The sequence below is a fragment of the Rhinopithecus bieti genome, unplaced genomic scaffold, assembly GCF_001698545.2.
Source record: "Rhinopithecus bieti isolate Rb0 unplaced genomic scaffold, ASM169854v2 scaffold_6371, whole genome shotgun sequence".
Lineage (NCBI taxonomy): Eukaryota > Metazoa > Chordata > Mammalia > Primates > Cercopithecidae > Rhinopithecus > Rhinopithecus bieti.
This window is the reverse complement of record NW_016805121.1, coordinates 206,355-229,407: the sequence shown is the minus strand read 5'-3', so window position 1 is coordinate 229,407 and position 23,053 is coordinate 206,355. Positions and strand designations below refer to the sequence as shown.

General features: G+C 35.0%; 1 protein-coding gene across 1 annotated transcript in view; it reads left to right on the top strand.

Annotated features, from left to right (window-relative positions):
- Window positions 1–18,963, top strand: part of SLC26A7 (solute carrier family 26 member 7) — a 143,105-nt gene extending 124,142 nt beyond the window's left edge. Inside the window, exons 16-19 of the mRNA XM_017871205.1 lie at window positions 10,448–10,548; window positions 14,606–14,660; window positions 14,745–14,848; window positions 15,899–18,963. Coding sequence (XP_017726694.1) covers window positions 10,448–10,548; window positions 14,606–14,660; window positions 14,745–14,848; window positions 15,899–15,934 — 296 coding nt within the window. The 3' untranslated portion in view covers window positions 15,935–18,963. The remainder of the gene's footprint in view (window positions 1–10,447; window positions 10,549–14,605; window positions 14,661–14,744; window positions 14,849–15,898) is intronic.
- The last annotated feature ends 4,090 nt before the right edge of the window (window positions 18,964–23,053 follow it).

Below are 23,053 nucleotides of genomic sequence, written 5' to 3'. Positions count from 1 at the left end.
TATAAATATATAATGTATAATTATATATTTATATAAATAATATATGTTATATATAATATAAAGTATATATAAATAGGCTCAGGAAGGAGAATGGCGTGAACTCGGGAGGCGGAGCTTGCATTAAGCCAAGATCGCGCCACTGCACTCCAGCCTGGGTGACAGAGCGAGACTCCATCTCAAAAAAAAAAAAAAAAAATCAAATCTTAGAAATGAATTTAAATAAAATATATAGACCCACACAGGATGAAGGTGTAGAACTTTATTATGAGGCATTAAAAATACCTGTAGCAAGTAAATATTCATAAATAAATGGAGGGAAACACAATGCCCATTGATTAGAATACTTGATATTAAAAGCATAATTTCTAAAATTGATTTATAAATTTAGATTTAATATCAAGTAAAGTTTCAATAGAATATTTTAATGGCTTTTACAAGCTTATTTACATTTTAAATAAAAACGCAAATGGCCAAGAATAGTTAAGACACTTGAAGAATATGAACAAATGAAGGGTATGTCCTCTTAGCATTGAGATGTATTATAAAGCTCTAATAATCACTGCAGTATAGTATTGGATCACAAATAAATAGGTCAATATGACAGAGTAGAGAGCTCAGAGGGGGAAAAGTATTGCTGTTTTATTTATGACAAAAATGGCACTATAGAGCACTGGGAAAGGATGGTCTTGTTGATAAATAATGCAGAGACAATTATGTATCTATATGAATGAAATTAGGCCCCTAATCCACACCATACCACACATATGTATGAGTTAGATCAATCTGAATATAGTAGACAAAATGTAAACTTAGAAGAGCATATAAGAAAATATCTTAAAAGAACTTGGAATAAGTAAATTATCTTAAAACAAGAAATATAAAGCTTTAAGCATAAAGAAAATGATTATTAAACTTCACTATATTATTTTTAAGAACTTTTGTTTACCAGAAAGCACTATATAAAACATGAAAAAATAAGTCAGAGTGGAAGAAGATAGCTGTAACTTATAAAATGCAGAAAGGACTGCTTTCTACTACAAATCGACGAGTAAAAAAAGGCAGATGACTCAATAGAAAAATGAGCAAAAGACATGAACAGGCATTTCACGAAAAGGCACATTTTTTAAGTTACCAAAATACATACATATGAGAATATGCTTGACTTCACTATTATTATTCACAGCTATTGTTGGGGAAATGCAAATTAAATAACACTATATGTATGATATTGGTCAAAATAGAAAAATCTGACAATACCAAGGATTGGTGAGGATACAGGGCAACAAGAAGTCTCCTACAATGTTGGTGGTAGTATAAACTCTTACAAGTTGAGTATCACTCATCTGAAATGTATATGACCGGAAGTGTTTTAGGTTTTGAATTTCTTTGGATTTTGGAATACTTACTTATGCATTATAAGGTATCTTGGGAGTGAAACTCAACTCCAGACACGAAATTAATTTATGTTTTATGCACACCCCATACACATAGTCTGAAGGTAATTTTATACAATATTTTAAATAATTTTGTGCATAAAACAAAGTTTGTGTGCATTTAACCATCAGAAAGCAAATGATATGGACAATACATCTCCAGTTGTTTGGCATTACCATCACTCCTGACTGAATTTATATGCTACCAATAAGCAATCATTTTCTTACATTTATCCACATGTAAGTACTGAACAGTAACAATTATGACATGCCATTAATATAGTAAAATGATGTGTTCAAGGTAATATAATGTCATGTTGACATTGAGAAAGTTTGGATTTTGGAGCATTTCAGATTTTGCATTTTCAGATTACCATCTGTGCATCCACCTTGGAAAATGGTTTGGCAATGTCTTATAAAGTTGAAGATACACATATCCTGTGATCAGCAATTCTGCTCTTAGTTGTACACCCTGAAGAAATGATAATTTATGTGCAGCAAAGTATACAAACAAGAATATTCATGACAATATTGTTTGTAACTATCCAAACATGGAAATAACTCAGGTGTCCAACTAAAGCAGCAGGTGCATATAAATTGTGACATAAGTTATACAATTAAGTTTTTACTTAATATATTTGTTATATGTTATACTCACATAATAATGAAAATTATATACATCTTATAAACAATGTTGGGGAAAAAAGTAAGACAAATGAAAACATATTGTAAGGTTCTAATTTCATTCATATAAACTTAGATGAATAAAAGCTGAATTATATTAGTTTTGCACTTCTAAACACAATTTAGAAAAGAATCTCTTAATATTTGTATCTGGAAAAGTATACAAGATTTTCATAAAATTGTTTATTAATCCCCCAAAACCGGAAATAAGCAAAACACCCATTAGCAGTACAATGGACAATCAATATATAGAATGTTTTTGTAAGAAGATAAAATGCACATTAAAATATCAATTGAATTACAGCATATAATATGTTGTAAATCAATATACAACATAATAAAATAGAATATAAATATATGAATGAACTGCATGGACCCACATTAACATGGATGCATCTCAGATGTCAGCTTTTCTGGTCTTTTCTAGTTTATTGTGTCAAATTTACTTTTACCTGCCTTGTGCTCTTGGAGAATACTTATGTAATACTAGAATAATACTTATTGAACTTGAGTGCCTTACTCTCTGAACTGAAAAATTTTTAGGGGAGTTTCTTACTTCTGCATCCTGACCAGGCCCACTTTGCATGGAACAGTAGCTGATGGGCATGATCACCTTTGCTGGGTCTTCGTGAAACTCTTTGGTACCCAGTGGCCCTTTGATATTTATCAGACATAGTTGATCAGAACACTTCTTCTGACATCCTCCTTCTCTGCCCTCCAAAGTTTCCTCAGTCCTCTTATCTCTCTCTCTTGTTCAAGTAGTGCCCTGCTCTACTCCCCTATGCTTTAAATGCTGAGGTTATGTGTACTGTGCTTATTTTTTATTTCACATCTTAATTTAATCCCTAAAACCTGTAACTTGGTTTCATTACCTTTCATTTTCACTTCTGTGACTCTGATTCTGTCCTTAATTATGTTAGAAATGAATTAGTATTATTTTCATATTGTTTTTTATCTTCTGCTATGAGATAGCCTTTGTTGTATTCTATAGATAGAAAACAGCCAGTATGTATGCACATACCAGACAGAATAACAGATCAGGGCATTTTTTTTTTCTATGAGCCAAAGTAGCCTCAGAACCCTCTCAACATGTTATTGTAAAAAGCTACTACAAATGGAGTTGACATGCAGCTGAGATCTAATTGCCATTCCAGCTTATTTCATTCTGTGATGTAATGACAGATTAATGTTAAATCACCTCTACTTTAAAAAATCCCTCCTGTTCTTAATAAATTATAATGGTTTCCTTCTGAGGATCAAGTACCTACTCCCTAGTGTGGCACCTGAAAGCTTCCTTATCCTTCCAAATTGCTTCCCTTCTTATCACACATTGTACAAGTTCTCCATCCCAGCCAGACAAATCCATTTACGGCTCCAGCATCTAACTTAATCATCTCTGGGTCTAAGCTTTTATTTGGATTCTCATAACTAGAACCATCTCCTTTTCTTCCAATCCAAATGTTATACTTTTTCTGAGGTTTAATAGGGAAGTAAAATATATTGAAGGGACACACTTCCTTTCAATCTTGTTAAGGAGAAAAAAGTCAACTAGATCCATATAGAAGAATACTCAGTCAAGTGCAGACTGGAATTCAGTATCTTCACCTATAAAGTGGAATTCAATAGTAATAGTGAAACACAGAAATTACCACATGATTTAATCCATCACATATTACCTGTATGGTTATAGAGTCATTTTCCTCCTAACTAGATTTTAAGGTAAATAATGCATTTTTAATTTCCATTGTATTATCCTTCATTGTCCAATGAACAAAATATTTGTATAGCAATTCACAGGGCATTATTCTCAATAACTAAAATAGGTAATAGGTAAATGCTCTACTCTTCATTTTAAAATAATTAAAATAATTACCAGAACACTCTTCATTTTACTGATGATGTTGAGGCCCATAGGGGAGATGTAACTTGCTCTGGATCATGCAGCTAGTTAGGGGTAGAGGCAGGACTTAAGTCCCAGTTGAAAGTAGGCTATATACATGAAAGGGTACTTAAAATTGAGATTCAAGAAGATTGGTCTAAATGCAGCCTGCATGGAGGGAAGCAAGAATGATAGGGTGATAATAATCTAGAGAAGAGGAGTGAAGTTTCTATCTTCCTCTTCTTTGGTCACCAGGTTGTGAAAATGGAGATGAATGACTCAAAAGAGATTTCAGCAGTGTAATGAACAGCAGCTGGAACTGTTTGGGAGTTGAAGTAAGGGAGAGAATGATACAAATGATGATTCTGAAACTTTGAAACTCTCTAACTGGGAATAATAGTAAAGCCAGGAGAACAGCTAAAAGGAAAAGTGAGTTTAGGTGGGACAATGGTAAACTTAAGCTAAGTGAGGTCATCCAGGAGACATGAAGTGGGTTTTGGGGACTACAGAATAGATCTAGAAGTGATTAAAGGAAGAAAAGATGTAAACTGAGTAAGGGAATGGGCAAGAAGGAAGAGAATTAAAAATAGCCCTCACCACTAAAAATCGTTTCAGAAGGAAAAGATTTGTAGTTGAGCACATGACAGAATAATCAAAATATATGAAACAGGGTTACATCAAGTATGAAATGGAAATCATGCTATTTCTCTTAGTAAAAATTAAAATTTCTCAATTTACAGAGAAATCTTTCATTACCACTTTTACAGTTTGAGTCTCCAAAACACTTCAGTCAGTTTATGTCAATACCAAGATGCACTCTGTTGAGGTCTTTCTTAGCATTATGACTTGCTGGGTCTACCTCCACCACCTAGTCATCTACTTAACTTCCAATCATTATCAAGTTTCAGCTCACAGATCACATTCTTCCATTCATTCCTGCATTAATTCATGTTCTTGTTCACTCAGTTAATCTGTATTGTATATATTGAACATCTAATAAATCCTGGGCACAACAATGAGTGCTGAATATTCAAGGATGAAGAAAGTAGACATGAATTCTGCCATCATAGACCTTGAAATCTAAACAAGTTCCCACCCTTATTACTCATTTCCCAAATAAGCAGTGCAGTTATATTAGTTTCCTATTGCTGCTGTAATAAATTGCCATGAATGCAGTGGCTCAAAACAGTGCAAATTTCTTATTTTACAGTTCTAGATGACAGAAGTCACTGAAATGAGTCTGGAGATAAAATCAAGTTTGGGCAGGGCTGCATTCCTAGAGGGTCTAGAGGAGAATTCATTTCCTTGCCCTTTCCAACTTTCAGAGGCCATCTGTATTCCTTGGGTCACGGCCCTGTCCTCCATTTGCAAGCCGCCAGTGTGACATCATCAAATCTCTCCTCTCTGATCCTCAAATATCAGAAGAGATGTGGTCTCTTCTGTCACCACATCTTCTCTGACCTCGAACCTCCTGTCTCCTTGTATGACACTGGGCCTACCTGAGAAATCTAGGATAACCTGCCCATCTCAACATCCTTAAATTAATCAAATCTACAAAGTCCCTTTTGCCATGTAAGGCAACATATTCGCAGTTTCTGGAGAGTCAAATGTGTGCATCTTTAAGAGGCATTATTCTATCCACCACACAAGGTCTCCTTCACCTCCGTAGCATTTTCTGCACATCTCCAGCCCTCTTCACACTTTAAATTACTAGTTCAACTGACTAGTTTCCCAACCTGATTGTGAGTCTGTTGAGGGCAGTGATCACTGTCTTCCTTGTTCGTCATTATACTTACATTTTCTAGGACAGTGCTTAGAGTAGGCACTTGATACATCTATATTAGCTGACTGCTGGGAGAAAGGAAGGAAGGAAAGACATGTTCAATAATATGTGCACATGTTTTCCAAAGGGAATGTTGTGGTTTGTCTTAAATATTTCTTAACTTCTTATTTTCTTGAGAATTTGAGATGTAAATCTGCTTTTCAATAGTTAATTGATATCAACAGAAAATACTTTCTTTTAAAAAATTATGAGTTACTCATGGACTGTCAAGAATCTTTTGAAGTATATAAAAAGCACTCTTAAATTATGCAACTATGAATATTTTTTAATTAAAGAAGTTAATGAATATTCCACAGGAGAGAGCTGACTTCCACAGTCTGGAGTTAATTGCCCACCCACACCTGATGGTTAATTTCTTTCTGAAATGTTGTTTTTTTGTAGATAAAGCCCATCATTTACCCCATTCCACATGGGAATAGATTAGTTGTCTCCTTTGCACATGCTCCAAGCTTACCTCATTTTGCTTAAGGCAGGATATTAGCTGTGCATTCACATTACTCTTTTCTAGGATTACGTGATTTTTATTGCTCTGGTTGATTTACTTAGAAGTTTAGAACACAAGGTTATAGCCATACAATTAGTGCAACGGCAGAACTGAAAGGATACTGTGTAAAAGAAAACTTCACTTACTTTTGGAAAAATGTTAGAAATGTCCATTGTATTTAAATTTTCGTTTGAGTGAATTGGTAATTTTACCATTAAGACTGTGTTTTTTCATTTAGAAGAAAATCATGAATTGCTTCTCTTAAAATAACTTACTTAAATTATTAACCACAACTACAAGGCATGAGCCTGTTGTTTTGCTTTACTTTATTTTTATTTTTGGATGGCCTGAAAATATACACGTATTTCAATTAAAGGAATAGCATAGAAGGAGGTTGGATTAAAAAAAAAAAGATGAAGCAAACAATGGCATGAACACACTCTCAGACAATGGAAGGGACGTTTTAAAATCACTATTGATAAAGCCCCAAACACTTTCAGAGTTAATAATCTATCATCATGTACATTATGAGATAATTACAAGAAAATAAAGAAAATTGCAAGTACAATTTAGAAGTTAATATGGTAGGATAGAAAAGGAAAAAAAAACTTGTTTAAGAATTTTCAATACCATTTTATCACGATTTTTTCATCAATTAAATGCAGTTATCAATCTCTCTAAGTAACATATACACAGATTGTTTTCACTGTAATATTTTTTAAGTTCAGAATGACAAATAAGTTTTTGATCAGCTAGTAGTGGCTTCCTGAAGCACTGAATTGATGGAAATTGTAAGGTCTTGTTTGACCTCAGTGGAAAAAAAAATACCAAATTCATTAGCTATGTTTGCCATGGCTGTGGATAGGGAGGATTGAATTCATGTCAGTTATAGATAATAACTGCTAATATTCTTTCAGATTACAGTTTCTTTCTAGCAAGACTGTCTTTTTTTGCGGGGCGGGGGGAGGTGGACAGAGTCTCACTCTGTTGCCCAGGCTAGAGTGCAGTGGCGCTATCTCGGCTCACTGCAAGCTCCGTCCCCCCGGGTTCACACCATGCTCCTGCCTCAGCCTCCAGAGTAACTGGGACTGCAGGCACACACCACCACACCCGGCTAATTTTTTGTATTTTCAGTAGAGACGGGGTTTCACCATGTTAGCCAGGATGGTCTTGATCTCCTGACTTTGTGATCCACCTGCCTCGGCCTCCCAAAGTGCTGGAATTACAGACCTGAGCCACCGCGCCTGGCTGCAAGCCTGTCTTATAGACATTAGTATTATGTTTGGTAGTAAATAGATAATAAGGCTTAAATATCTTAGAAAAATTCTTAATCTATTAATTCTTAATATTTAAGTTAAATATGAATGCTAATTTTTTCTATGGAAATTTTTGAACAAATAACTTTAGATTGCAGATTATTATGAAATATGTACTATTTTATAAAACAGGTATCATTTGGTAAGAACAAGACTGTATAAGTGGATTAATAAAGGACAAAATTTGATATCAATTTGTGTCATTGTTATTTTAAGATGTATTGTCAAATATGTCAGTGGTTTAAGTCTTTCATTTAATCAAAGCCATTGGATTTTTAAAACTTACTGATGATTTTCTTTATATTTAATAAGAGTACCCACCTTTAAGCAGTGATATGCTGGTGAATGGCAAATGATTCTTGGAGTGGGGATATAAGGTCGGATGGTGGAGAAGTTCTGATATGTAGCATTTGCCAATTTCCATGGTGTAAATATTTCTACTATCACTAATTTTAAGCTACCAACATGCTGTCATTAAGCATGGAAGATATATACACGATTGACTTTCAAGAACTGGCATCATCTGGCCCAACTCATTACTGACTTTAAAGAAACCACATAAATTTTATTTTCTAAAAAAAAGTTTGAAAAAGTCAACATAAGAAATCTTCACATATTAAGCTCCAATATACATTGTAAACATGATTAGTCTTACTAATTTTTAAATCTTACTTTGTAAGAAAACATCTAACTTCATTACATATATTTTACCTATGTATATTATGTAACTTTTTAAGGTTTTCTCATAAAGTTTACCGAATATTTAATTGTCAGAGAGTTTTATACTGTGAAAATTTAATAGAACATTTCCAAAAATGTATTTATGACCAGTCAACATTCCACTGTTGATTAGAACAAGTATTCTCTGCTTAGAGTATTTTCTTTTCCTTCAATCTTAATACTTTCCTATCTCCGATAATAAGCCAGGGTGTATTATACCTAAAAATATAAATAAAAGCCTCTGCATTAGTAGAGGTAAATCTTGTGTTTAATCAGGCAAATAATGAATGATAATGATTACAGCTGAGTGGTCAATAGATGAGCTATGTTATGGCTATTTTCAATGTTGCCTGAGGTTCTAGTTTACCATTTTAGGCCTATGGAAACATAGCCTGAATGTTCACTAACCACTTAGCCCCTCTTGCCCTGGGAGAAACAGCAGAACAGAAGGCACTAATGGAGTGCCTGGCATATAGTTGGTCCGCATTAAATGGTTGAATGGGAGCAGAAGGAGTTTTAGATTTAAGCTGTCATTAGTGTTGGATTAAGGCTGTCCACATGGTTAGAATGCTTACACGTCTATATTATTTCTCCTTTTTGGAATCTGATATATCCTGCAAGGCTGCTTTTTGCATGAAGCCTTCCCTGATTACTCCAAAGAGACTACACTATTTTGTAAATTCACATTTTTATTCATTTTATCATTTTAATCATGTCATTTATATACCAATGCTATCCTTGACACTCAAAAGTATTATAAACTCCAAAGAAAGGAATAAGACCTCACTCATGTTTGTTATCACTCACTGCTTAAAAAAATTACTCCTTAGAAATATTGATTATCTGGTGTTATTATCTTCTCCTTCTTGAACATAGTACAAACACAATATAGTTATTATTCAATTAATAGTATATTATTTGATTAATAGATGTAAATATAGATCTAAAGATGAAACTGAAAACCAAGTCTTATACCTATCACTTTTCAAATACATAGAAATTACTTTGTAGCATTTCTCCTTTTCCTGACAGTTACTGTCATATATAAATTTTCAGTGTCATTTTTTATTTTCTGTTTTACTGCTTTCTTAAATCTGTAAGCAGGATTTTTTTTAATTGCACTATTTCCCTCATATTTTCTCCCAAATTGAGAAACAACCACAGTCCCACTTTTATATAGTCACTATACAGAAAAACCTTGAACATTTTAAATGGCAATGCTATTGAAATTAAGAATTTTTTTTTTCAGAGAATTTCATAATAGTTAATGAATTTGAATTTAAGTGATAGACTTTGCCTACAGTGGTGGGGGAATCAGCATGTGTGATCTGCTCTGAGAGCCACATCACTCCTCAGAGGGACCCCAAATGTGGCCTGTCACTGTGAAGAAATAGGTCATATCATGTAAGGAAACTGTGGCCCTAAGAATGGCTATCAAAAAGAGGTCATGAACTCCTCAGTAAAATCTTATTGTTTTCATCAGGTAAATTCAGAGGCCGATTTACTATGAACCGAATGAAGCTTAATTTTCAGGGCCCGTCATACAGATCCCTTCCAAGGCTGTGGGACAAGCCCTAGCAATGGAGTTTTTATTTTTTTTATTTATTTTTATTTTTTTTTTTAAGTGTGATTCCAAAATTGTATACACTTCAGGCACCACAAAACAGAGCTCTACTTTGGGCATGCCTATTAAGGAAACATTGTGATATTGTGGGAAAGGTACTATTCAGAATGTCTAGAGACTTTGCTTCTGTCTATGTTTAGCACTAACTTGCCAGATATCCTGTAAAAAGCATTTAAACTTTTAAACTGAACTTCAGTTCGTCCATATATGAAATGATACTGGTAATTAACCTATTTTGTCTTCCTCTTTGAGTCATGTCATGATCACCTGAAATTGCATTCCAGTAATACAAAATCAGAAAGTTCAGAAATAATTAATAATTTACTGAAAAATGTAAAAATTAAAAGTGTTTTGAATTAGTGTTGTTAAATGTGAGGCCACTGTTACCCTCCCACCAGTCAACAAAGCCAGCAGCAGAAATCTCTTAAAATTCTCCCTAACTCAAGTCTCTGTTTCTCCTACAGAAGAAGTTTCACAGTCCTGCCCTAATGAGAAGTGTTCTTTAATCCTGGATTGCAGTGGATTTACCTTTTTTGACTATTCTGGAGTCTCCATGCTTGTTGAGGTATTTATGGAGCTTGTGTTTAGAACTGTTTCTTCCCTTTTGTTCAGTAATAGGGGTTTTCACCACCTTCTCTCTGTAGTCTTGAGCCTGCTTGTTGCAATACACATCTCACCCCATTATTTGCAAAGGACGGAGAACTTCATGCCTCCCATCACTGTAGATTTGTTTTCAGGAGATCCTATTCAGCTTCTAGTTGTATGTATGTGTGAGGGTCAGGGCTAAGAATATTTGCATGGGGTAGTCAGAGAGAACAGTACATAGACTTGAGATACAGTGGGCATAGGATCTCCTAGGCAGTCAATTTACAAGGATTCTAGAAAGGAGAAAAGCCCATTCTAGAGCACAGCCTGCATAAGCAAGTGCCTTGATGATGGCAGGAGGTTTTCTCTCACATTACGGTTGGGTACAGTTTGGCGTAATACCATTCCTGGTCTCACAAGCAGTGCCCAATGCAACGGCTTTTCTCTGTTCTCTCAGGCAATAGTGCCTCTTTCTCTACCCTATGATCTCCATGTGCTCTCCATGATCCAGGTATGCAAAAAATAAAACTCCACTTATGGATTTAAAACTGACGTAGCTTCCAAACCCCATTTCCACAGCTAGAAGAACACCTAATTTTGTCAATTCACAGAAAACTCAGACACTTCTAAGATTTTTTTTACCTCCTTCTTTTTTTAGTAAATACTAAGTCAACAGGGAATTCACCTTCTTTCTTCTTTCTTTTTGTTCTTTCCCTTAATACCCTGAATTGGTGGTGGTGGGACGTCTTGAGGGTGGGGCAGCATCTGTTCCTCAGTTTCTTCAGTCCTCTGCCAGCTTCTGAGCCTGTGAATCAGCTCATCTCATCTTCAGGTGTTTACTTCCCAGAGGTTTTCTTACTCAGACCACCTAGAGCCTTGCTGTGTGGCTTGACATTGAGCCAAATACTTAATTTAAACCTTATGGAAATTTCTGGAGCTCTTTCATCACCCATTGATCTCTCCCTGAACTCTGGTTCTGTCTGTGCAGCTCAGGGAAGCTGCCACATTTTTATTGGGTCCCCCTCATCATGCCAGTGCCCAGAAACTGCTTTGTGGCAGAAAGCTACCATGATCAGAGGGCTCACCCCATGTTTTCCCCCTTTCTCAGGAAACTCAGCTGCCCTGTGCTGCCCTGCCTGGTGCCGATTGTCTAAACATGGTTGTTGTATATTTTTGTCCAGTTGTGTACTTCTTTGTGGAGGAGGGGATAGTCTTATATTAGTTACATATCATGGTCAGAAAGTGGAAACCAGACATTGACTTTTAAAGGGTTCAGATCAGTATCCTTGAAAAGGTCTCATGTTATGGACTTGCATTGTTTTCTTGTGGTGTAGTATACCTTGTGTCTCTATTCATTTATATCTTAAATTTACTTTGAAATGTCCAGCCTTTCAAACTCACGACAGTACAAAGGTCAACATTAGTATTGCTTTCCTACGAAGATATGGGTGGGAGTGTGTGGAGGGGAATTGCTTAGTATGTGGAAGTCACAGCATAGTCCCAGCTGCATCACGCTAGCTGAGGTGTAGGAGAAATCATCTCACTTGTCTGGATCTCAGTTTATTCATTTTGTAAAAATGAGGCAGCGATTTTGTTTCAGAATTGACAGATATTTCGAAAATAAACAAATTGTTTAAAACAATTGAAGTTTAAGTATCAGAGGCCTGAAATCTAGTGGCTATTTTTAGCAAGTTGCCCTTTCTCCCCACATAATATGTTTTCATTTTCTTGTGGTTCACTATAAAACCTTTGAACAGTTGGACTTAGGATTCAACCTGAATGCTTCATGTTTTCTTCTAGCTGAAACTAAATTGTAAACACATGGTCCCTCTTCACAGGAGGGCCTCTTGTATTCGGCATTTTTATTTACTCTGTGTTCCTAAAGTCTACAAGAGTCTCTTAAAATTGTGTGTTTAAGGCGCTTCTGGGGTGCTCATTGAAAATGCAGTCTTCTGGGTTCTGATTCTGATCTAGGAGCTTCATTTTAAACACCCATAGGTGATTCTGATGCAGGAGGCTCAAGGATCCTATTTTGAGAAACACTAGACTAGGATTTTTTTTTTTTTTTTTTTAAACTGGGAAAGGCCAGTATGTATAGTTTTTTTTGTTCAATTGCATTTTAAATTGGTTTCTGAAATTATCAGCTTCCTTCTCTAGATATTACAAACAGGACTTAGGGTTAATAAAGAAAGCAGGAGAAATGATTACCTACTCCCACTGAGTTTAGGATCCACGGCGGACAATTCAGAGAAATTCAAACCATCTTGGCACTGGGCATGTTGCAAAAGACTTATTTTCATCATTCATCTTAGTGGTTTTAAAGATCTGTACACTGGAATGACAGGATCAATCAACTAATGCAATTTATTTTTAGATTGGCATAAAATGACATTCCCTTAGCCAGGTGTGTTTTATCTATATATACAAAACCAGCAGTTTTGTATCAGTTTGCCCTTTTAAATTTCCTTGTTATGCCTATTTTCTTTATTTCATTATGGTTACAGTAACAGCATGATCTATGTTAAGAATATAGACTTTAAAGATAGACTAAGCCTGGTTCCAAATATCATCCATATACTAGTTCTGTGATCTGGACTTAAGTGTTTACTTGCTTTTCTGTAAACTGGAAGTAGAAATACCCCCTTCATCAAGTTGTTGTGAGGCTTAAAAATGATGTATTGCATATAAAGCACCTAAAAAAGTGTCGAGCAGTTAGGAAGAACTCAATAATGCTAGTTTCTATTATTTTTTCCCATTTAAAAAATGTCATTTCTTCAAGTGTAATTAATATCATTGCAGCTAATATTATTTTTTAGTTCCAGCCACCCTGGAAGAAGGTTCAGAGTGAAGAGCCACAGAAACTCTTCAGCCCTTCATGGCTTCATGCTTTCTAATAACAATCCTTGCATTGTTTTCTCAGTTGCTTTAGCATAAGAAACATTCTCTTGGGAGTTGTAGGTTGAAGGAAGTGGGGTGACTTCTCTTTATTCTTTTACTTGGGACTTTGAGGAGGTCAGCGAACTGGAGATTATATTTATCAGCATCTACAAACCGCCCATAGCAATGTGTTTATGTTTCATTGAGCTTAAGAAAAAGTCAAACACTGAGAGGTCACCTTGAATTAAATATTTTAACTTACAAAAATGGGAGCCATTTATTCAATGGCAAAGATGCAGTCCATGTTTTTTGCTCTTTTCTCATTTACACTCAGTAATATATCTCCTATTATTTCACAATTCTTCTCACATAGAAAGAACTTCTTACTGCTGGAAGAATATGAATGAAATTTTGAATGTACAATGCACACTATTAGAATATATTGTAAATGAACCTTTCTATATTTTATGTGTAAGATACATCACTATTATATAATGAAATCCATCCCCTGGTAACTAAAACACCTAAATTTACTTTTACAGAAGTTCATAGACTGACTTTGATTTGGGTGAATTTAAGATCAGAGCCTTTTATAAGTTGTTTCTGCTTGAGATTTTCTAGGACTTAAAAGATGCCAAACAAATGAGTCAGGATCTCTCATCTTGCATTCCTTTTAAAATGGAAGTTGGGTAATCAAACTTGGCTTGGATTATAGTGAGGTTCTCAATTTACCATTCATGCACAGGGTTTGTAGAGCACGTGAATATGTCCAAATTATTGTAAAATATTAAAACAAGCAGTAGGTCAGCAGCTTTCTTCATTTTCACAAATGGGTCCTTGTTTCCTATTAAAAGAGGTTGAGAACAATTTTATATGATTCTTACAGGGCAGGAAAGTAACTGTTTTTACTTTTATTAAATGATGTGGAAAAGGTAAGCAGTCAAATTTAGTTGCAATAAAGGTAGATGCCCTGCTGTATTAATCTTAGTCTTTTAGATGCTTGCCAGATTATGCCTGACTGTGTAACAATGCCTCCCTCTGGTGGTTTGACTTCATAAACATTCGCTTTAAAGAAAGTTTGATTTCTTCTGAAGCCCATCTTATTTCCTCCTGCTGGCTATTCTGAATTAACTGTTCGTATCCTATTTTAATTCTTCCAGGTTTACATGGACTGTAAAGGCAGGAGTGTGGATGTATTGTTAGCCCATTGTACAGGTAAGAACATGTCCCTGACTAACATTGAATGTGATTCTTCTGCATTTCCACATGTATTCTTATATCACTTGTGCTTTCTTGTAGCTTCCTTGATAAAAGCAATGACGTATTATGGAAACCTAGACTCAGAGAAACCAATTTTTTTTGAATCAGTATCTGCTGCAATAAGTCATATCCATTCAAATAAGGTGAGTTGATTAACTTGGCCTGAAGGAGTTATAAGAATATTCAGGATATAGAATCGAAGCTTTGCATCTTTTGTATCAGCTTATTATTCCATTGGCATCTGAAATCTATTAACAGCCACCCCCCCCCCGGCCCCAGCCCACTTCAGACCCTCAGATTTTTTATTCCAAGTAAAAGAATGTTTCCATTCTTTTTTTAGGCCAGTGACAAACTGTTGTTTGGTAACTTGGATCTTCCAAAAATGTCACTGCTCTCAGGATTGGGTGGTTGCCTATCAATTGCAAACTGCTTACTTGTACAACAAATGCTTCTTCCAGGATCTACTGTCCTAGGGACTTGAATCCACCTTTCTCAAATATAAAAACTCTAAATATGGCCTTAAAAGTTTTTTCTGCTCTGATATCTTGCCTCTAAGCTTATGTTGACATCTTTGGAAATATTATTTGCAGAGTCTAGTGCTCACATGATCTGAAGTGTCAAAGTTATCTTACAAATGCTGGGCTTATGGTTTAGTTTTATAATTGTTCTTAGAGCTTTGATTTCCTGCAGTTTTTCTTTGAGTTTTGAATTGTTTTGCCTTTCCTCATCCCTAGAATAACATTTGGTGCCTCACAGAGTCATCTCTATTGTATACAATCAGAACAGTATGTATTTACAAAATAATAATAACACTATTATTATATCTAACATATATTGAGTGCTCTAACTATATTACAGGAATATTCTGATAGCTTTACTATGTTGTTTAACTGAATTTGTCATGACCTTATGAGGTAGATACGATAATTTAATCCATTTTTAGAAACAAGGAAACTGACCAGGGAAATTACACAATCTATAAGTGGTAGAGTTGGTTGCAGAGTCAGCAGTTTGACGTTGGACCTGGAGCTTTGAACTGCTCTACGCTGATGCCTCATAAAATGTTCATTTTTTTTTTTTTTTTTTTTGGCTTAGCTGGACAGCTTGCTTCAGTCACTACTGTTCTTTTACTTTGGTACCAATTTAAGAGTTGAGTAAGTAGCACATACTTATTTCTTCCTCTTCTATTTCAGAATTTGAGCAAACTCAGTGACCACAGTGAAGTCTGAGACCCTTTTGTCTCAGTACAGCTCTTGTCTTTACCAACTGCCTGAAGAGGCCATACGCTGGGATTTTGCACAACTTTTTTGTTGTTTAGATCCTACAGATGACCTCTGCTACAATAAGTATGATGTAACTTGGTAACTGCATAGCAGTTGGAAAGAACTGCCAACTGTTTTCTCATTTTGTTAGTAAGAAGATTCACTTAGTTATTTTATATAAAAATCAGTATGTGTTTAGTTTTAGTGTACTGAAGGGTAAACGTGGTTTTATTTTATTTTACTATAATATTTTGTGCTGTTTTATTTCTATTGTGCTGTAAGTTGATGTTTAAAATCGAGGAATACTTTTGTCATAGGCAATTTTGAGCATTTACAAGCCATTTGTAAAATTTTAAGATAATCTGTAACTAATACATAAAAACAACTTAGCAAATGTGCCATTTTCACACAACTTCTCTCTGTATAGGCCTCTGAAATATCAATAAGACTAAATATTACTTTACACAGTAAGGTGTGAAATTCACAAAACGTAAACCAAACAAAACAAATGAAAAACTGGAAATAATTCATTTCCATATCTTTCCATACATCCATTCCTGAAGTATTCAGGAATATTTTCATAATCGAAAGAAACGGGTATCCCAATAAAACCAAGTTCTTGACGTTGGTCTGTTTTGCTCTGAATATTGGAAATGCTTAGGATCCTCAGACCCAGTACCTCTAATTTTAGCATTTCTACCCAATAAGAGGCTCTGTTTTCCACTGAAGTTTTGTTGGAGAAAGAGAATACGAAATTACACATTTTATAATTTTTAGATGAGAAAATACCACTAGCAGAATAGCTTTGAGCTATTCCAGTATAAGATGAACTGTAATAATTTTAACTTTCCTATTTCAGAGATACTCAATATAATATGTTTAACTATATGCATATGGATGTATAGGTAGGTAGATCTTCATAGTTTTTTTTTTTCTTTTGTTAGAGGAAAGCTAAATGTGATTATCTGCAAACCCATCAAACCAACAGGATAATTGACAAATAAACGCTATAGGCTAGGCTGAACTGTATGTTATTGTTTTCATGCTTGTACATATATTTTCAATCACATACAAGTACGTAGAATTTCACATTTTAATTTAGCAAATTGATTTACCTAGGAAAAAATTATCATCTTCAAAGATAGGCATAGACACATAATTATGCTTAAGCTTTTAACAGCATTTTAACCGCTCTAAAATTTACCAGAGTAAGAAAAAGCTAGGTACTTTAAAGTGAGTTTGAGAAACAGGTTGAAAATAAAATTAAAATACCAGCCATTTAGGCACTGTCTCTGTCATCTATAAAAGTAAATTCTAGTGCCTGCCAAGTGATGGATTATAATGGTCTCTAGCAAATGTGTGGTAAACATTCATATGACCCTTAATTTTAACATTAAATTGTAGGTAGGGCAATGCAATAAAGTGAAAGAGAATTAAGAAAGGTTTCAAATTCTTATAACATATCCAGCCATTTCAATTTTGATTGAAATGAACTACAAAGAATAGTGTTTCTCCCTATGGTAGCCTCAATCTCAATGAGTGAGGCCAACTCACATTCCCATTAAACACTCTTCCAAGGAAAAGCAGAAGTAATAATTGGAGGTAAAGTTTCCTTAGAGGAAATAATTTTATTCTGCTTTGTCCAGTTAAATTATTCCACTGGTAGATGGTAATATTCACTATCTCTAATTCATTGGTCACTGGCAGGTAAGCATGAGTCAAGGAAAGTCAAAAAAGAAAATATATTTTGCAGTGTATAAATTGATATTTTGCTATGCAACTCCTATAATTGAACTTATATAATGCAGGCACTTTCTAATTTATTAGAGATTATGGATCAGGTGTGACATTAAAATCATAGTTAATTGATGGATGTTTTTTATAGTTTGTTGACAAAATGGACACAGTATTGTCGGAGCAGTTATATTTTAATGCACTTCAGTGTTTATAGTAGAAGTTTAGTGGATAAAACTTTAAGTCCAATAACTTGGGTGTCAAATGCTAATGTTGTATTCAATGTAAAGGAAGACCAAACCATGTACCTTATGAAGACCTTTGTTTGAAGAGTTCCACACACCAAAGCTACAGTGACTGTTAACCTGGAGGAAGTCTCTGGTATTGAGTTCTGAGAGCTTAAGAGGTAAACATGAGTTTAGACACACAACATTCTAAAATGCAAATGTTTATTTCGAAGCAGGTATTGACAACACAAAAACTGTATAGTGGTCTTGAAGCTGGATTGTTTCTATAGTCACACTGAATTATATTTATGAGATTACCTTATTTTTATATATGACAAACTACTTGATAACACTTATTATGGTAAAATAAAATTGGAAAAAATTAAAACTGACCTATAAGAGTGTTAAGGACCTAATAGAGTGACATATATAAATTAAGCATAAAATATGTAGCCAGGAAAAGACTGTTAACATTACATTTATGCAAATTAAATGCCCATAAATTTCACCATTTGTCTTTCATTTTAAAGGTTATTTGCCCCCGATTATATGATTCAAGTGTTATAAGATTTAGCTTGAACTATTTTACAGTAATTTATTTGACAGATCTCTATTCTATAAACGTGTAATGTAATGAAGAAAGAGATCTTTCTTTTTTAATGAAAACATTAATGTGTTAATACCCTGTATGGGTAATGCTTGACATTTAGTGGTTGCCAAAATATATTAGTATATTGTTGAACATACATTATGCCTTAGAAATGCACATTCTGAATTCTGTGGGATGATAATCTAATTCAATATAGAATATGCTATTTGGCAATGAGTTTGTGGCCAGCTTTCAAATAGGGAGTTAAATGGTACTTTCACAACCCAAAGATTTTAGTTAAAATCATGTAGTCTAATATGCTGCAGTTATTTTTTATATTTTTCAATGCATTTAATTATCTTTTTTATAATTCTTTGTACTAACTCAGCATGTAACAACCAATTTACATGGAAATAAATCAAAATATGATAACTATTATGCTTAAATGGATTTGCGTCTATTATTTCATAGTATTTACTCTCCTGCAAAGCAAATAACACATACTGTTTTTGGAATGACCACAGAGTATTATGTATTGAATATTCTTGGAAGTATCCATTATTCTTGGTAATTTGTTCTTACAAAATTTCAACCTAGGACTGTAAGATACTGTGCCTTAATTTATGGACTGCTGATAAGAATACTTTGTGCTACAAAACTACATTTAGACATACTCTTTCACCAGGTTTACATCCTTTGCATTCCAATTTTGATTAATATATACATTTCATTTTTTTATTTGATTTGGCTCTTCATTATATACTGTAGTTTGTCTTTCCTGACTTCCTAGGCTGAATTCAATATTCTTCAGTCTATTAAAGGCTACTTTTCCAAAGACAAGAAGCAAAGGAAGTCTTCTAGGTGTTAGAGATATGGCAGATAATAAAACAGAAAAAGAATAAACGCCCTCACAAACTTTGTTGTATCAAGGGAAGGCAAAGTAGAATACATTTAAAATGCATTTATTGCAAGTTAGATGATGATATGTGCCAAAATGAAAATACATTAAGGAAAGACGATAGGAAGTATGGCAGAGGATAAAGTGTTGCCTTCCTACATAGGGTGGCAGTAAGGTGATTAATGGTAGTGTCTTAGTTCTGGCTGCTATAACATATTACCAGACTAGAGAGCTTACACAATCAAAAGTTACTTCTCAGTTCTGGAGTCTGAGGAGTCCAAGCTGAAGGTGCTAGTCAATTTGGTTTCTGGTGGGGGCTCTCTTCTTGAGTTGTAGATGGCCACCTTCAAGCTATGTCCTCATGTGGGGGAGAGAGAAAGAGTGAGAGAGAGAGCACTCTTCTTCTAAGGACACTCATCTTATTGGATCAGGGCCCATCCTCATAATGTTGTTTAACCTTAATTACCTTCTTATAGGTCCTGTGTTCAAATGCCATCACTTTGAGGATGAGGGATTAAACGTATGAAGTTTGAGGAAACACAATTCAGTCCACAACATTCTAGCCTTCACCAAATTCATGTCCTTATCATATGCAAAATACTTTCATTACATCCTAAGAGCCCCCAAAATCCTGACTCATTCCAGTATCCACCCTCAAGTCTGAAGTTCAAAGTTTCATAAAATATCATCTAAATCATACATAGACGGGAACAGAAACAAGATAAACTCTTATGCAAAATTCCTCTCCAATTGTGAACCTATGAAGCCAGACAAGCTATATGCTTCCAAAATATAATCGTGGCATTGTCATAGAAATGATATCCCCATTCCAAACAGGAGAAATAAGAAAGAAGGAAGTAGTGACAGGTCCCAAGCAAGTCCAAAACCTACCAAGGAAAATTCCATCAGATCCAGACACAAAAATAATCCCTTTTGCTTTGATCCCCCACCTCTTTGACCCTCTGGGGTAGCAGTCCTGGCTCCAGATTTCCACAGGGTGGTTCCACCCGATCGCTTTGCAGGGTCTTCCCACCCCTAGAACTTCAATTTGAGGCTATCTGCCCCATTAAAATTAAGGCAATGTCCCCACCCTTTGAAACCAAGGAGGCAGCATGGATGATCTCTGGGTTGCTTGTGGTGTCATTCTTTCTTCTCTTGAAGAATATCATGTTACAGCTAACACCACCTGTTAGCTCTATGGTGGTGTGCTGTAGAACCTAAAAAATCTGATAGCTCTCCTTCATTTTGTCCCATCTCTGTCTCCTTCAGTTCAAACTGGCAGTGGTTTGCTGACATAATTTTATCTCTATTTCTGGCTCCTGCTGAGGTGGCTAATCAGATTCATGGTTCATAACCACATTCATCTACTTATCAAATGGTTGTTTCGCCACACCCTTTGTGCTCTCTTCAGAACAAGATTTCTCATTTTATGCAACATGAACAGACTGATAATTTACCAAATCTTCAAGTTCTTGTTACTTTCTGCTTAACAACTCCTTGTTCAATTCCCCTTTCCCCTCATACTTTACTAAAAGCAGTCAGGAACAACCAAGTCACTCCTTCAACGCTTTGCCTAGAAATAATATCCTTAGCTAAACATCCAGTTTTATCACTTGTGTTTCTACTGTCCAAAAAAACAATAGAACATAGTTCAGCCAAGTTCTTGACCACTTTACAACAAGGGTCACCTTTCCTCCAGTTTCCAATAACATGTTCCTCATTTCTATCTGAGACAGCAGAATGGCCTGTTATGACCATATTTCTACTAACACTCCATTTAGGATTACTTATTTATTCTCCAAGAAAATGGAGACTTTCTCTTTCCTTTTCTCTTTAAGCCCTCACCACAATCACCTTTAAGTTCATGACAGTCCTTTCACAACAATCCAGGCTTTTTCTAGCATGCACCTAAAATGCTTCTTCCACATTTTTAGTTATTTGTTGCAGTAGTATCTCACTTCTCAGTACCAAAATCTGTATTAGTCTATTTGGGTTGTTACAATAAAATACCATAGACTGGAGGCTTAAACAACAGGAGTGTACTTCTCTCAGTTTCAGAGACTACAAGTCCAAGACCAAGGTGCTGGCCAATTTGGTTTCTAATGAGGGCTTTCTTCCTGGCCAGTAGAAGGATGCCTACTCTCTGTGTCCTCAGGGAGGAGAGACAAAGAAAGAGCAAGCTCTCTGCTGTCTCTTCTTATATGAACACTAATTCTATGAGATTGGAGCCTGACACTTATGACCTCATTTACCTTTGATTACCTCCTTATAAATCCTATCTCAAATATAGTCACATTGGAGATTAGGGCTTCAATGTATGAATTGTGTAGGGACACAATTCAGTCAATAGCAAGGAGTTATGCATTTCCTAGACTTTTAACGATTTTCTCTTTTTTTTTCAATCTGAAAGCCAGCCTTACTAGAATTGTATTTTCATTTACTGTATGTCATGCTTTTGTATTAAAAACATAATCATTGATCATGGTCTGGTGAAAACATTCTGCCGCTAGAGACAGTAGGTTACATAGACATAACTAGCCATATCTGGCTACTCAGATGAGACTGTGGCCATGAAACAGAGTGATGTGTTCAGGAATGGGTTTGCAACATGCCAGTGGGGATTCAGAAACTGCGGTATATGGTGTTCTGGTGATGGTTCCTAATGATTAACTATCTCGTTAAAGAAGATAGAATTGAACTAGCTAGGCTAGTTTTCTCTAAGTTATCATACTGTTTTAACAAAAATAACAGCATAGACTTGCTTAATTTCACCAGTTGTCTCAGAGATAGGCACAGAACACAGTCTTATTGATAACTTTCCACTTGAGTTTTTGCTTTCTTTTGTTTTGTTTTGCTTTTTTTTTTTTTAAAGAAGAATGCTCAGTTACTCCAAATTGATTGAGTTCTCCGAAACAATTTCTTTTAAAGTACTTACTCTTCAAAAGTCCTTACTTTTTTTTAAATTGATTCAGCAAAGGGGTTTTTTTTTTTTTTTTTTTTTTTTTTTTTTTTTTTTGACGAGGTCTCTCTCTGTCACCCAAGGTGGAGTGCATACAGTGGTGTGATCTCAGCTCACTACAACCTCCGCCTCCTGAGTTCAAGCAATTCTCCCACCTCAGCCTCCTGTGTAGCTGGGACTACAGGCATGTGCCCCCACATTTGGATAATTTTTGTGTTTTTTTAGTAGGGATGAGGTTTCCCCATGTTGGCCAGGCTGGTCTTGAACTCCTGACTTCAGGTGATGAGCCTGCCTCGACCTTTCAGAGTCCTGGGATTACAGACGTGAACTACTGCACCTGGCCAGAAATTCATTTTGATCAGACTTATTTCTTTTCTCTTCTATATAATAAAGACTATTACCTATAGTAAGAGTAGGAAGTTTTTCAGTATTTTTTTTTAATTTGGAGCCTCTTGTTTTAAAGAGTCATTTAGAAATTGGCTCATTAATAAGTCCTATAAGTATCCATAAATTACAAGAACAGTTGTTACATTAAAAAATAAAATACTTTGATAATGAAATAAATAAAAATAAAACTAGAAATCTATCTTTATTTCCTTTACTGTTAGAGCTGCTTTTTAAAATCTTCTTGGTTTTGAAGCAATTTATGGACTCATAAGGCTAGAAAAGTGAGGAAACA